The following is a 13,172-nucleotide window of genomic DNA, read 5'->3' on the forward strand; positions in this document are numbered from 1 at the left end:
ATTACGATCACTTACCATATTACATAACTCATATGCACCTTTTTGAATTCTTTGAGAAGATTGGGGACTTCAGATATTGTTCACTCAAATAAACACTGTTTAATAAATGAATTTATTATACAAAGATAAAAATAATAAATCAATATATACAAACAGTGAGGTGTGTGTGTGTGTGTGGCCTAGCTTGTTGCTAGCTAAAACAAAGGAATGTTATCCAAGTAGAACAAAAGGTTAGCTCTGTTGCTAATCTTTGCTTGTGTGCGTGTGTGTGAAGGACTTGACCATGTGTTTAGCCTCGTGTAGCTAACTACACGTGGTAGAGGCCTACATTAGCCTTGTGTTGCTAGTGTGTTTGTGAAAGGCCCTATGGCCTAGCTAAAGTGTGTTTGTTAGGCCTGGTGAGGCCTACTGAGCACGTGTTGCTAAAGACAAAGGGAAGTTATCTAAAGTGTATCAGGCCTGGTCAGGCCTGTTGAGCACGTGTTTTCTCAGTAACAAAAAGATTCCACACTCATAACGTTACCAAACTCACTGAAACCTTGATAAGGTCAAAATGTATGATAAGGAAATTAAAGTGTTAGTCAGAGAGAAAAGCATGTACAGCAGGGGTATCCAAACTGATCCATAAAGGGCTGTGTGGCTGCAGGTTTTCATTCCAGCCATGCAGCAGCACACCTCATTCGGCTTATTCAATCAACTGACACACCCACCCTTTAATCAAGGGTGGGTGTGGCTGCAAGTATTTGACTGTGTGAAGACAGTTCAGTTGATTGAATGAGCCAAGTCAGGTGTGCTGCTGCATGGCTGGAATGAAAGCCTGCAGCCACACGGCCCTTTATGGATCAGTTTGGACACCCCTGATGTACAGCCTATCTATTAAACAATTGAGAGAACATAGAACCAAAATAAATCAACACGCTGCATGTCTAACAGTGTAACAGATAAACCTGGGTTTAAATTCACACTATTCCAATAAAAGCAAATTCCTAAGACTATCTTAATTATGCCCAAATGCCAAAATCTTACTTAATCCTGCCTTTAGCAAGATATGAAGAACTATTCGCCAGTGTAGTCTCGGGCCTCGCCGTGGGAGCACGTGAGCCGCTCGTGATGGAGGCGTAGAAAACTTTCGGGTCCAGCGGAGCACTTGGGTGGTTCCCGTGGAAAGCAGAGGATTCTTGGTCTGAACCTCAGCGTTCGTGAGGAAAAGTCTCTGATCAGAATAAGATGCACAGCGCTTTTGAGTTAAAAAGGATTCAATCGCTTCTTAACTTTTAACTGCCTGGGCTGCAGTCGTGACGTCACTTCTAATACGAAGACACCGGTTGTAACTCAGGTTGAGTTTAAAGATCGCGCTATTCTGGACTTTTACCTTGGCCAGTGGTTAGGCACAGAACGAGCTGGATGGTGAATCTTGCAAGAAAGAAAGAAAAGACGTCTTTTTGGTGGAGAGCATCTCTTTATGCGTCTAGACTTCTTGAAACCCAGACACGAGAGACAAAAAGCAGAGCTTCCGCCTGGATTTATGCGTGCATGGCGGACTGACGTAGATGATCCCGCCCACGCGTGACGTAGGTCACACGGAAGTTGCATGGGAATTGTAGTTCTGACACAAGATGGCGGCATGATACCTACAACTGTATCTGATGAATCAACTAAATACGGTGTGGACTAGAAGCTGTTGCTTCTAGCGCAGGGCTTTTCAAAGTGTGGGGCGCGTCTCCCCTAGGGGGCGCCAGAGTTCTTCGGGCGGGGGGGGGGGCAACGTGAGGAAAAATAAACCAGAATAAGTTACTATTGCGGACATTTAGCAAACTTCAGCTAGCCTTTGCCAGAGACAAAATGGATCTATTTTTAGTACCTAAAGCTACAGTGAGTGAGGAGACAGAGTCTGGGCCAAGCAAAAAAAGAAGGAAGTTTGACCACGATTATTTAAAGTTTGGATTTTCATGGACTGGATCTGAAGATGCTCCACTGCCACAGTGTGTTGTCTGCCAAGAGGTGCTAGCTAACGATGCTATGAGATGTTTAAAATGTGTAAAACAAGATGTTTAAAAAAAAGCAAAGATGTTTAAAATGTGTAAAAAAAAGAGGTTTTCAAAAAGCACAGATGTTTAAAATGTGTAAAAAAAGAGGTTTTCAAAAAGCACAGATGTTTAAAATGTGTAAAAAAAGATGTTTTAATAAAGCTCATATGTTTTAAATGTGTAAAAAAAGATGCTGTTTTCAAAAAGCACAGATGTTTAAAATGTGTAAAAGAAAAAAATAAAAATGTGTACAACAACCATTTTTTAAAAATACGAATGGAACATTAAGTATAGCAACAACAAAAAAATTGTGTGTGGGGGGGGCACTGTTGTTTATTTGCTCTCTGCGGGGGGAGGGCTGACTCTCCCACACTTTGAAACCCCCTGCTCTAGCGCGTTCTAGCGCTGCGGTGACTAAAAATGGTACAGTCCACAATAGGGGTGTCTGTCTGAAATCGATTTACATTAAAATGTTCCTACAATAAGAATGCCGAATGGGAGTTGGTTTGAATTATATATTCCTTTTCACAATATCAGAAAAAATATCGGACCCCCCCAAAACTTATATTTGTGTCTCTTTGGGGGGTACTGGGTCTTCATTGGGGGGTATAGTACCCCCCGTAATTCAAACTATGATTTGACTGAAATTGTGCAGAGTACTGTAAGCAGCTTCATGCAGGTCACAAGTTGTTCCTAATAAAGTGCTCATTTCCAACATGGAACTGCAGGAACACGAGAGTCTTCATCACACACACGTTCATCAAAACCTGAAAAGAAAAACATCTGGATTAATCCCCACACACTGGACTGCGGTACTTCATGACCACCAGCATGTAATCATCTCTGCTCCAAGAGAAACATTATTATTATCTCCTGTTTATAATTTAATCCAACATTTATTCAGTCTTCTAGAAGATCTGTGTTCTAACATTTAGCTCCAACAAACGAGAACTTCCACAAGATCTAACAGGAAAGTGAGCCGACGTTTCCCATCACATCACTGCTCTTATCCAATCCCAGGCTTTGGAGCTTTTTAAACAGTAACTCCCACTGCGGTGGGTTTGATCTCTTGTTCTACATGTAGATTTAAGTGCAGACTTTAAGAAGAAGCCGAGGTGAAGTTTACAGGAAGGACAGAAGACACGATGTGGAGGTGGAGAGCAGGAAGGAGTGTCAGAGTGAGTCAAGTGGCTCCTTAAATCACATATTTGTGGCCATGTGGCATTAAAGATGATCATTTTACTGAGTTTTGAGGAGAGTTGAGAAGAAAGTGTGCTGCTGATCAGAAACAGGGAAAAGCCGAGATCATCTTATTCAGACAAAAGCAGCAGGATGAAGTCAGAGACAGCAGGGTGTCACAAGGAGACGAGGTGCTCATTTACAATCACTCCCATGCACTCAGACGGGACATTTTGGAGACTTGGACTGACTCCCTGTCTTCTGTTTTCAGATTCATTTTAAATCAACACTTTAATGAACACTAAACAACATTAAAGGTAATTGTGAGAAGGAAAAAACCCACATCTGATTAAATAGAACACAGTGAAAATTTCTAAAACTGGTTTCATTTCATGGCCTGGTCAAGTGATCTCATCTCATCTCAGTATCTCTAGCCGCTTTATCCTTCTACAGGGTCGCAGGCAAGCTGGAGCCTATCCCAGCTGACTACGGGCGAAAGGCGGGGTACACCCTGGACAAGTCGCCAGGTCATCACAGGGCTGACACATAGACACAGACAACCATTCACACTCACATTCACACCTACGCTCAATTTAGAGTCACCAGTTAACCTAACCTGCATGTCTTTGGACTGTGGGGGAAACCGGAGCACCCGGAGGAAACCCACGCGGACACGGGGAGAACATGCAAACTCCGCACAGAAAGGCCCTCGCCGGCCCCGGGGCTCGAACCCAGGACCTTCTTGCTGTGAGGCGACAGCGCTAACCACTACACCACCGTGCCGCCCTGGTCAAGTGATCTTTACTGAAATTAAACAAAAATGATAACGAGGTTAAAAGATTTTTCTTCCCCAACACTTAACTAAAAAAGTCATTACTCACCACAGTGTCTGTAGTTTGTAGTGTTCATCATCCTTAAGAGCAGAGAGCAGATTCTTTCCTGAGTCTCCGATTTTATTCCCAAGCAGATCCAGGTGTCTCAGGTGTGAGGGGTTTGATCTCAGAGCTGAAGCGAGAGCAGCACAGCCTTCATCTGAGACACCACACTCACACAACCTGCAGAGACACAATAACACACACTTCACTGGCTCAGTTTATGATCATCAAGATTCGCTTCGTGCCTTTAAATTCGAGGTGTGTGTGTGTGTGAGTGAGTGAGAGAGAGAGAGAGAGAGAGAGAGAGAGAGAATATCGCTCCATAATCGTTCAGTCTGTAGAAGAATACCTGATTAGTGTTGGATGGAAATGATTTTCATTGGTTTTGTTAAACAGACTTTCTTTGTAATTTAGAACAGTTTTATTGTTCAGTGTTGTTTCTTCCAGTGGACACATGAACAGAGACTTTAGTGAGTTCTAGAGATTTCTGCAGCTGTTCTGCTCTCCTTTGCTTTCTCTTTCTCCTCCTTCAGTATTCCATGCTGTGCTCTTGGAGTGATTTTTGCAGGATGCCTCGATCTTAGGCAGAGGAGCAACAGCACTGAATCTGCTCTGTTTGGAGACAATTTATCTTCCTGCGGACCGAGTCACACACACTCGCTCTTTACAAACGCTGTTTTAGTCACGTTTTCCTGCTTCACACATCTCTACAAAATCTCTCTTTAATCAGAGTTCACATGAACAGCTCTTTCTTGAGAAGATCAGACGGTCAGTAATCAGACTGTGTGTGTATTTTATAGAACAGGGTCGGACTCTAATTAGCTTTTGGAGAAGTCGTTATCAGAGAGGGTCACACACTTTTTAAAACCCAGAGTGTGAATGTTTAAATGGTTTATTCAGGACTGACAAGAACAAGTGTGAGTGTGTTTTCTTTAGACAGAATGGGTTTGTCGACTCTTCTGACTTGGATGAAGATTAGACCATGTTCAGTCCAGTAATCGTTCCCTATATCCACTAGGGAGGGCGGTTTAATTATTCTTCAAAAGGGCTCTCATTTAGTATTACGATGAAAGTAGGAATTTATCATAACTACCAGGATAAATCGTTTGGGCGCGAGTCTTGTTGAGGTCCGAGGTCACCGCGATTAGAGTCGGCTGAGTCGCTGTCCGATTCCGCACGGTCAAACCAGTGAGCCACATTCACCGATTGCTTTGCAACGGCCACAGGTTCATACATATATGGTTTCACCTCTCGATATTCAATTTGGAGAGTTCCTACTTCAAAATCGCTATTGCTTTCAGACATTTTACACAACCTCTCACAACCAAAGTCCGTACACGTGTGCTCGGTTCACAAGTAAACACAGAACTGCTCCCAGTCTGTTTGGCTTAAATGATGTCACGACGACGGTCCCCTGGCAGTGAAAGTGCGCATAAATGAGATGTAAACAAACCTTCGGAAATTGGGCAAAACAGTATATTTTAACCATTTTATTCAATTTTAAGGTGCAAATTAGACAACAGGAAGATTGAATTTGCTTTTTGGGTCGTTCTTCTAGACAATAAAGTTGATATTCTACATTTCACCTCCGACTGTTGCCTAGGACCTTTAATCCTGCTGATCCACTGAGCTGCTTCTGTAACGTAGATCTGGCAACCCTGTTCAGAGCAGCGAGACGGAGACGTCCTGAGAGAATATTTATTACTTTATCCTTTTATTACTATATTACTAGGGGCCCATGGAGCAAAACTGTAGGAACCCTATTATTATTATTGCTCCTAAAAGTATGTGGACAGAAAACTGTAACTCACACAGGCACCAAACTTGGTTTATCGGGGCCTTTCACATGGCGTAATCCGAACTGTGGATTTGTTTATGTGGCCATGTTTAAGCTTTGTGTTTGACGACCAGCACAAGTGTACACGAGTGATTGTGAGCACAATTCAGTAAAAATCTACAGATAAACTTATAGAAGCTCCATCTAAAAGAACAACGCCAGAGACCTGTAGTGCTTCTGGATGTAATAACAGACGCAGAGATAAGCCTGGTTTAACTTTTCGCTGCTTCCCAGCGAACCCAGAAAGACGAGAAAAACGGTGAGCTGCAGTTAAACAGGAAGACTGGACGATATTAAAAAAAAAAAAAAAAAAAAAACATTCCCACATGTGTGGAGAACATTTTATATCAGGTTAGTGTGAAAGCTCTGTGCACCTGTTATTTCTCCTAACACTTTTTCTAGCTCGAGGCCTTTCAGTGATAAAAAACCCACAGATCTAGATCGAACCTCAGCATACTCAACTTAACGTTCAACAGGTCCGCAAGTTGGCATAACATGGACAGAACTCTGGTGTAGATAGTGGAGATTTTAACGGGTTGCATGGTCTGGCACTCAGTCCAGTCTACTGGTACATACACAAGCGTGTCATACTTAGCAGCTCTACTGCATTACAAAAAAGCCGCCAAATGGCAAGTGTATGAGCGTTAAAATATCAGAATCACTTTTATTGCCAGGTATGTGAACACACACGAGGAATTTGACTCCGGTTTCACTCAGCTCTCTTAGTACAAACAGATAAAAAAAAAAAAAAGCATAGACAAAAAACAAAAAGCTATGTACATGTAGAATCTTTTGGTACAAAATGGTGCATAGTGCAAGGATGACTAAGTAAATATAAATATACAGTGTGCACAGAATGACGGTATGAGTGTGCAGATATTACACAGCTGATGTTACTGATATTTGAGTCCGGTTTTAGCTGTTCATCACAGAGACAGCCTGAGGGAAAAAACTGTTCTTGTGTCTGGTTGTATATAGATCTGGATGTGGGCTTTGGACGTGATATATTTTATTAGACCTAATGCTTGGTGAGACTAGCAGCGGGTTTGTTCTGATAATGTAGACTCGGTTAAACATTTCCTGCTTCACCATGACCCAATTCAAGATACTACGTAATGCATCACGTGGTGGGCTTTCCCCGTTCACGCAAGGCATTGTGGGATACAAATTTGAAACAGGAGAGAAAAATGAAGGACGCGAGTGTGTGAATGAAACGTGAAAGAGCGACTACAGTAACGGAAAGCGAGAAGAAAAGGCGTTGTGTTATATACGAAGGAAAGGAAACGCAGGACCAAACTAATAAATATCGGCGGTCAGCGAGCACCTCGGTGTGATCAGCTGTTCGTTTAGTGACAGAATGATGGAATTGTCAGTGCACGCTCAAAGGTAAACCTGTAGATGGCAGTAATGCAACACTGTGGATGCCAGCTGCCATAAAACCCAAAAGAAGAAGGTGGTAAACCTGCGCATGCGCACACGGACTTCCTCTGTCTGCTCGACTGCGCGAAGCGAGTGATTTCATGCACATTATTTGCTTTAATCCCCTCAAATTAAATAACTTCCCAGCCACAGAATGGCCTGATATTTTGTGAGATTACAGAAAACAAACATATATCACCAGGAAGGCACGGTGGTGTAGTGGTTAGCACAGTCACCTCACAGCAAGAAGGTTCTGGGTTCGATCCCAGCAGCTGGCGAGGGCCTTTCTGTGTGGAGTTTGCATGTTCTCCCCGTGTCTGTGTGGGTTTCCCCCACAGTCCAAAGACATGCAGGTTAGGTTAATATGGGACGGCCTTGGGCTGAGGTGCCCTTGAGCGAGGCACCGAACTCCCAACTGCTCCCCGGGCGCTGTTGGCATGGCTGCCCACTGCTCTGGGTATGTGTGTGTGCTCATTGGTCATCTGTGTGCATGTGTGTGTTCGCTGCTTCAGATGGGTTAAATGCAGAGAGGGATTTCACAAGTGTGTGATGAATAAAGTTGTGCTTTATATCACAATGACCACATTTCAGAGGGAACTAAATTTCACCGATTTTATGAAATCGAAAGGCCGTCTCGCTTTAAGAACCTCTTAAGTAAGAAATTTAAAATCGGGTGTGGTCTCACTTGGCCCCTTATGCTGCTGACACTGAACCACTTCTAATTCCACCATTGGTTGTGACGTCTGTAATCTGCTTGGACCCCGATGATCGCTGCTTGTGGCTACATTTATTACTATATTACATTATTTGAACTATTCAAAAATCAATAGAAAGACGGTTACTATGGTCGGCTCCATTTAATTTTTTTTTTTATTTAAAAGCCAATTTTTTAAAATAAATTCTATAGCATTAACGTCTCATTTTAGTTTTCAAACCGGTTCCTGAAATTGGATCAATCACAGCTAAGTGTCACTGCTGCTCACACAGAGGGCAGTTAGTTTGTGTCTCAGGTGCAGTTTGTGGGATTCGTTACAGTGTTGTAGTAAATTTCACAGTGAGTTCAGACACATCGCAGTCGGATCAAGTCCCGTTTTGTGCTGCAGCTTCTCACATACGTCCATCTGACCCAAAGACTCTGTGACAAATCATCAGTGTGCAGTGAACAGAAACAATCTTCCTCCTCAGGACACTGATGATGAAGCTAAAACCTCTGCTTCAGTCTCACTATTAGAGAATGGGTCTTACTGAGGAGCAGGTCATGTGACTCTCAGAGAGATGATCTTACCCCAGTATCTCCAGTTTACAGTGAGGATTCTCCAGTACAGCAGAGAGACGCTTCACTCCTGAGTCTCCCAGATTATTACAGGACAGATTCAGGTGTCTCAGGTGTGAGGGGTTTGATCTCAGAGCTGAAATCAGAGCAGCACAGCCTTCATCTGAGACACCACACCGCTCCAACCTGCAGAGACACAATGACACACACTTCATCAACAGATTTGATACTGACTTTAAAGATGATGAGTGTAGTGGTCTAACAAAGTCAAAACACTTTGGATGCTGTTTAGTTGTTACGCGCTTATCTCCAGAGGTGGACAGTAACGAAGTACATTTACTTGAGTTCTGTACTGAAGTCCACTTTTTGAGTATCTGTACTTTACTTAAGTATGTTTTTTTGGAAACTTATGACTAACTTCACTACATTTGAAAGACAAATGTCGTACTTTTTACTCCACTACATTTCTATCAGGGTCCTCGTTACTATGAAGCAGCTTTGAAAGTGGATGTTTTTTCTTTTCTTTTCTAAAACGTGATTGTTTATTCACAAGTCTATCAGTAATCACGAGGGTCACGTCACAGCCGTAGACTGGATAAAATCAAGTTCAGTGATTTCTCCACAGCATTATTTGAACACGATCAGTTGATGGCAGAATGGAAGGAGGCGGTTCTTCTGGGGAATGAACGCACCCATGGCCATACCGAGAACCCATCTTTCAGTTTTCTGAAAGGAATAAATAATAATAATAATAATAATAATAATAATAATAATAAATTAACTACTTATATTGCGCCTGTTACATAAAAAATGCTCACAGGCGCATTACAATATCGGAAAAATGTCAAGTATGAAAATCTAATTACATTCTATGAATATTTATAAATCTTACATTGTTAGTGAACAATAACTAACTGATAATAAATTACGAAATCATCACTATATTTGATAAAACGAAAAATAACTATAATTTAAAAACCTAAATGAAGACAAAAGCTCTATAATATTCTATCGCTTAGCAGTTATACGCCTCTTTAAATAGATGGGTTTTCAGGAGGCGTTTAAATGTATTTAAATTGTCTGTAGCTCTTATTTCTATTGGAAGAGTGTTCCAAAGTTTTGGTGCTGCAATTATAAATGTGCGGTCACCTAGAGTTTTCAGACTTTTAAAACTAGGTTGCTTTAACAGAAGCGTATCTGAAGTAGATCTCAAATTGTATCTAGTAATTGTCTTAAATTCTATAAGTTCAGATAAATACAAAGGAGAAAGACCATTCACAATTTTGTAAACTAGTAGTAAAATCTTAAACTGGATGCGATAACTAAACGGAAGCCAGTGAAGTCTAAATAAAAAAAAGGAGTAATGTGATCATAGTGGCTAATTTTCCGGATGACACGAGCGACGGCATTTTGAACCCGCTGGAGCTTTTGCAGTTGGTTACTAGGCAACCCATAAAGTAGGCTATTACAAAAATCTAGTCTACTAGTGACAAAAGCATTAACTAATATCTGTGTTGAGTCATAATCTAAGTATTTTCTTATCCTTCTTATATTGTAAAGATAAAAAAATGCCGATTTACAGATATTGTTAATGTGAGTATCCATCTTAAACTGACTGTCAAACCAGCAGCCCAGGTTTTTCACTTCGTTAGACGGTGTAGTAGTACACTCCCCAACCTGTAAGGAGTCTATACTGACTTTGGCGAGTTGTTGTCTGGTGCGAATGATGATGAACTCAGTCTTGTCATCGTTTAACTTTAATCTGTCTTGAAGCATCCATTTCCTGATGTCTGAAATGCAGTTTTGCATAGCCTTTACTGCTGCTGATTGGTCAGAATCTGAATTCGCGTTAAATGAGATATACAATTGTGTATCGTCCGCGTATGTATGTACATCAGGTAGGTGACGTTCGATGATCTTGAACAGTCTACTTGCATAAAGAACAAAAAGTAGGGGCCCAAGACAGGATCCCTGTGGGACACCATACTTCAACTGGAACTTCCGTCGATGTCTTGCAATTGATGGAGATGGACTGTGATCTGTTATAAAGATATGATGCAAACCAAGAGTAAGCAATTCCAGATATGCCAAAGTCAGAAGACAAACGATCAAGTAGCATTGTGTGATCTACGGTATCGAACGCTGCACTAAGATCGAGAAGCACGAGCAAGGTGACACGTTGGTTCATGTTAAATAAGATGTCGTTTTGCACCCGCAACAGGGCAGTTTCTGTACTGTGGTGTTCACGATATGCAGATTGTTCTTTTGGGTACAGATTGTTTCTGGTAAGATGATGGTGGGTTTCACAAAATACTGCCCTCTCTGTAAGTTTCGAAGCAAATGAAAGATTGCTAATTGGCCGTAAGTTGGTGAAAAGTGCTTCAGCAGAGGTCTTCTTTAGTCTAGGCTGAACATCGGCTAATTTCCAGGCATCAGGAAAGTTCCCATTATCAAGAGAAAGATTTATCATTCTAGTAATAACTGGTAAGAGTACATCCAGGCATTCAACTACCAAAGACGTGGGCATGGGATCCAGACTGCAGGTCTTCTTGCTCGATCTCCCAATTAGCCTCTTAACATCTTCCTCGCTGAGTGCAGTAATAACACACACACACACACACACACACTAGTTAAGTTCAGGTCTTTTATTTTACGTATCTGTGATTGTGTAGGCGAGAGCTGCATTTTCCCGTTGCTTCAGTGTTTGTTTACTGCAGGACTTCTGGGCTCCTGGGTCAAAGGACCCGAACTACGGAGGCCGGGTGGTTTTGTAGTGCTAGTCTCGGGCACGCGCACCAGCTCGTGCATGGATTGGAGTGGTTTCACCCAATTAACATTAATTATGTGTATTGTAAAAATATATGCATTTATTGTAACTGGCTATTTTTGTTTATGCATGGAAGTTCATTTATTTTTCTCACACAGAAAAAATATAATTAATTCAGGGAGGCGCAACAGGCGCATCAGTCTCAACTGAAATGTCAAATGAGTCTCACATTGACAATAAAGATGATTATGTACAGTAAGAATGCGTTAATTTTCTGTAAAATGATTTTAACAATGATTTAGCATTTCCTATCCATTTATTGGCCAGTTTCACTGTCAAAAAAGCCCAAAGTCCATCAGCTTCAGGGGGATTTTGTCCCCCTGGCCCCCCACTGGGGCCCCGCCCCCTCCTTTTATTTTTGAAAAGTAGAGAACCCTGCCCAGTTTACATTTTAAAAAAAGTTATTGCTATTTTGCATGTTTGTCGTTATACATTCGATTTCTTTATTCTGCAAGCGTTGGTGTTGTTCTGATTTCCCAAATCTTGATTGGGTTTTGTGGCATACGAACTGTAATCGCCATGAGACCCAGGAATGACTTGAATTTCTATTTCAGATGGACCATGGAGAGCTAACGACTGGCTGTTAGAAATCGCAAAATTCATTTTCAGCTCTGGGCTCCGCCCCCCTGGTCCTCCCACCAGGGCAACATTTCATGTGTTTTCCATACTAATGAAAACCCTGGTTTAACTGTATTTTTATCCCCATGTATCAAATTCTCAGTGTGTTTAATTAGTGCTTTAATGCAGAAGTGATGAGTTTAATGAGGAATATATTTGTTCTGCATGTTGTACTGTTACAGTCAAATTCAACTGAAAATCAATAATGTACACAAAGAGATGATCTTACCTCAGGTCCTCCACTTTACAGTGAGGATTCTCCAGTACAGCGCAGAGACGCTTCACTCCTGAGTCTTCTAGTTTATTCCCAGTCAGATCCAGTGTCCTCCCAGTCAGATGCAGTTCTCTCAGATTGGAGGTTTCTGAGTTGAGCGCTGAGACCAGAGCTTTAGCGCTGCTCCCTCCAATTCTATCACAACTGATACTGAAGGAAATAAAAAAAAAAAACCATAATAAACTCACCCAAATGATCAAAGTCAGGTTGAGATGAAGCAGGCAGAGTTAGAGGCAGAGTCATATTTATCTGAACAGCTCAGACATTGGATTTGTTCTCTAATTAGTGAGCTACTGAAATGATCACCAGCCCCATGCTGAAGGGGTTTTATGGAGCGACTCATGATGAGCTCGTTGGATAGCAGTGTGTGTGTTGCCAGGTGCTCCTTATTTGTTCCTGGTGCCAGTGATTTACAGACTGGACATGTTCTTCCCCTTACACTCTGTGTGTTGTGTCTTCCTGTCTGACTTTCCCTGTGTGTGTGTGGGGGGGTAAAGACCTCTCCCAGAAAAGGACAGTGAAGTTTGAGACAGAGCTTTTTGTTTCAGAGACAAATAAACACACCAAAGAGCGACAGCATGAAAAAGAATAAAAGCTGTGAGAAGGTCAACACAACAAAAAAGTTACAATTTATAAAAGTTGTCAGGACATTACAACAACAACAGAATAATTAGCGCGGAATAAATTTATATTAGGCCAAGCAAAAAAAAAAAAAAATTGTTTTCTGTCACGGGGCGGCACGGTGGTGTCGTGGTGAGCACTATCACCTCACAGCAAGAAGGTTGTGGGTTCGAGCTAGGGGTGGGCGATATGGCAAAAATGTCATATCACAATTTTTTAACA

The 13,172-nt window shown here is 41.7% G+C and overlaps 1 protein-coding gene across 5 annotated transcripts in view; it reads right to left on the reverse strand.

The window, feature by feature from the left end:
- Positions 1-13,172, reverse strand: part of LOC132882168 (NACHT, LRR and PYD domains-containing protein 12-like) — a 547,173-nt gene that overhangs the window by 305,063 nt on the left and 228,938 nt on the right. For 3 of the 5 annotated variants that reach the window (XM_060915441.1, XM_060915440.1, XM_060915439.1), the window contains exon 11: positions 8,623-8,796. The exons of 1 other annotated variant lie outside the window; for it this stretch is intronic. In XM_060915441.1, coding sequence (XP_060771424.1) covers positions 8,623-8,796 — 174 coding nt within the window. Of the gene's footprint in view, positions 1-8,622; positions 8,797-12,284; positions 12,480-13,172 lie in introns of all 5 variants that reach the window. One more of the 5 variants, XM_060915442.1, reaches the window with a different exon arrangement.

This window comes from Neoarius graeffei, chromosome 2 (genome assembly GCF_027579695.1).
Source record: "Neoarius graeffei isolate fNeoGra1 chromosome 2, fNeoGra1.pri, whole genome shotgun sequence".
NCBI classification, from domain to species: Eukaryota; Metazoa; Chordata; class Actinopteri; order Siluriformes; family Ariidae; genus Neoarius; species Neoarius graeffei.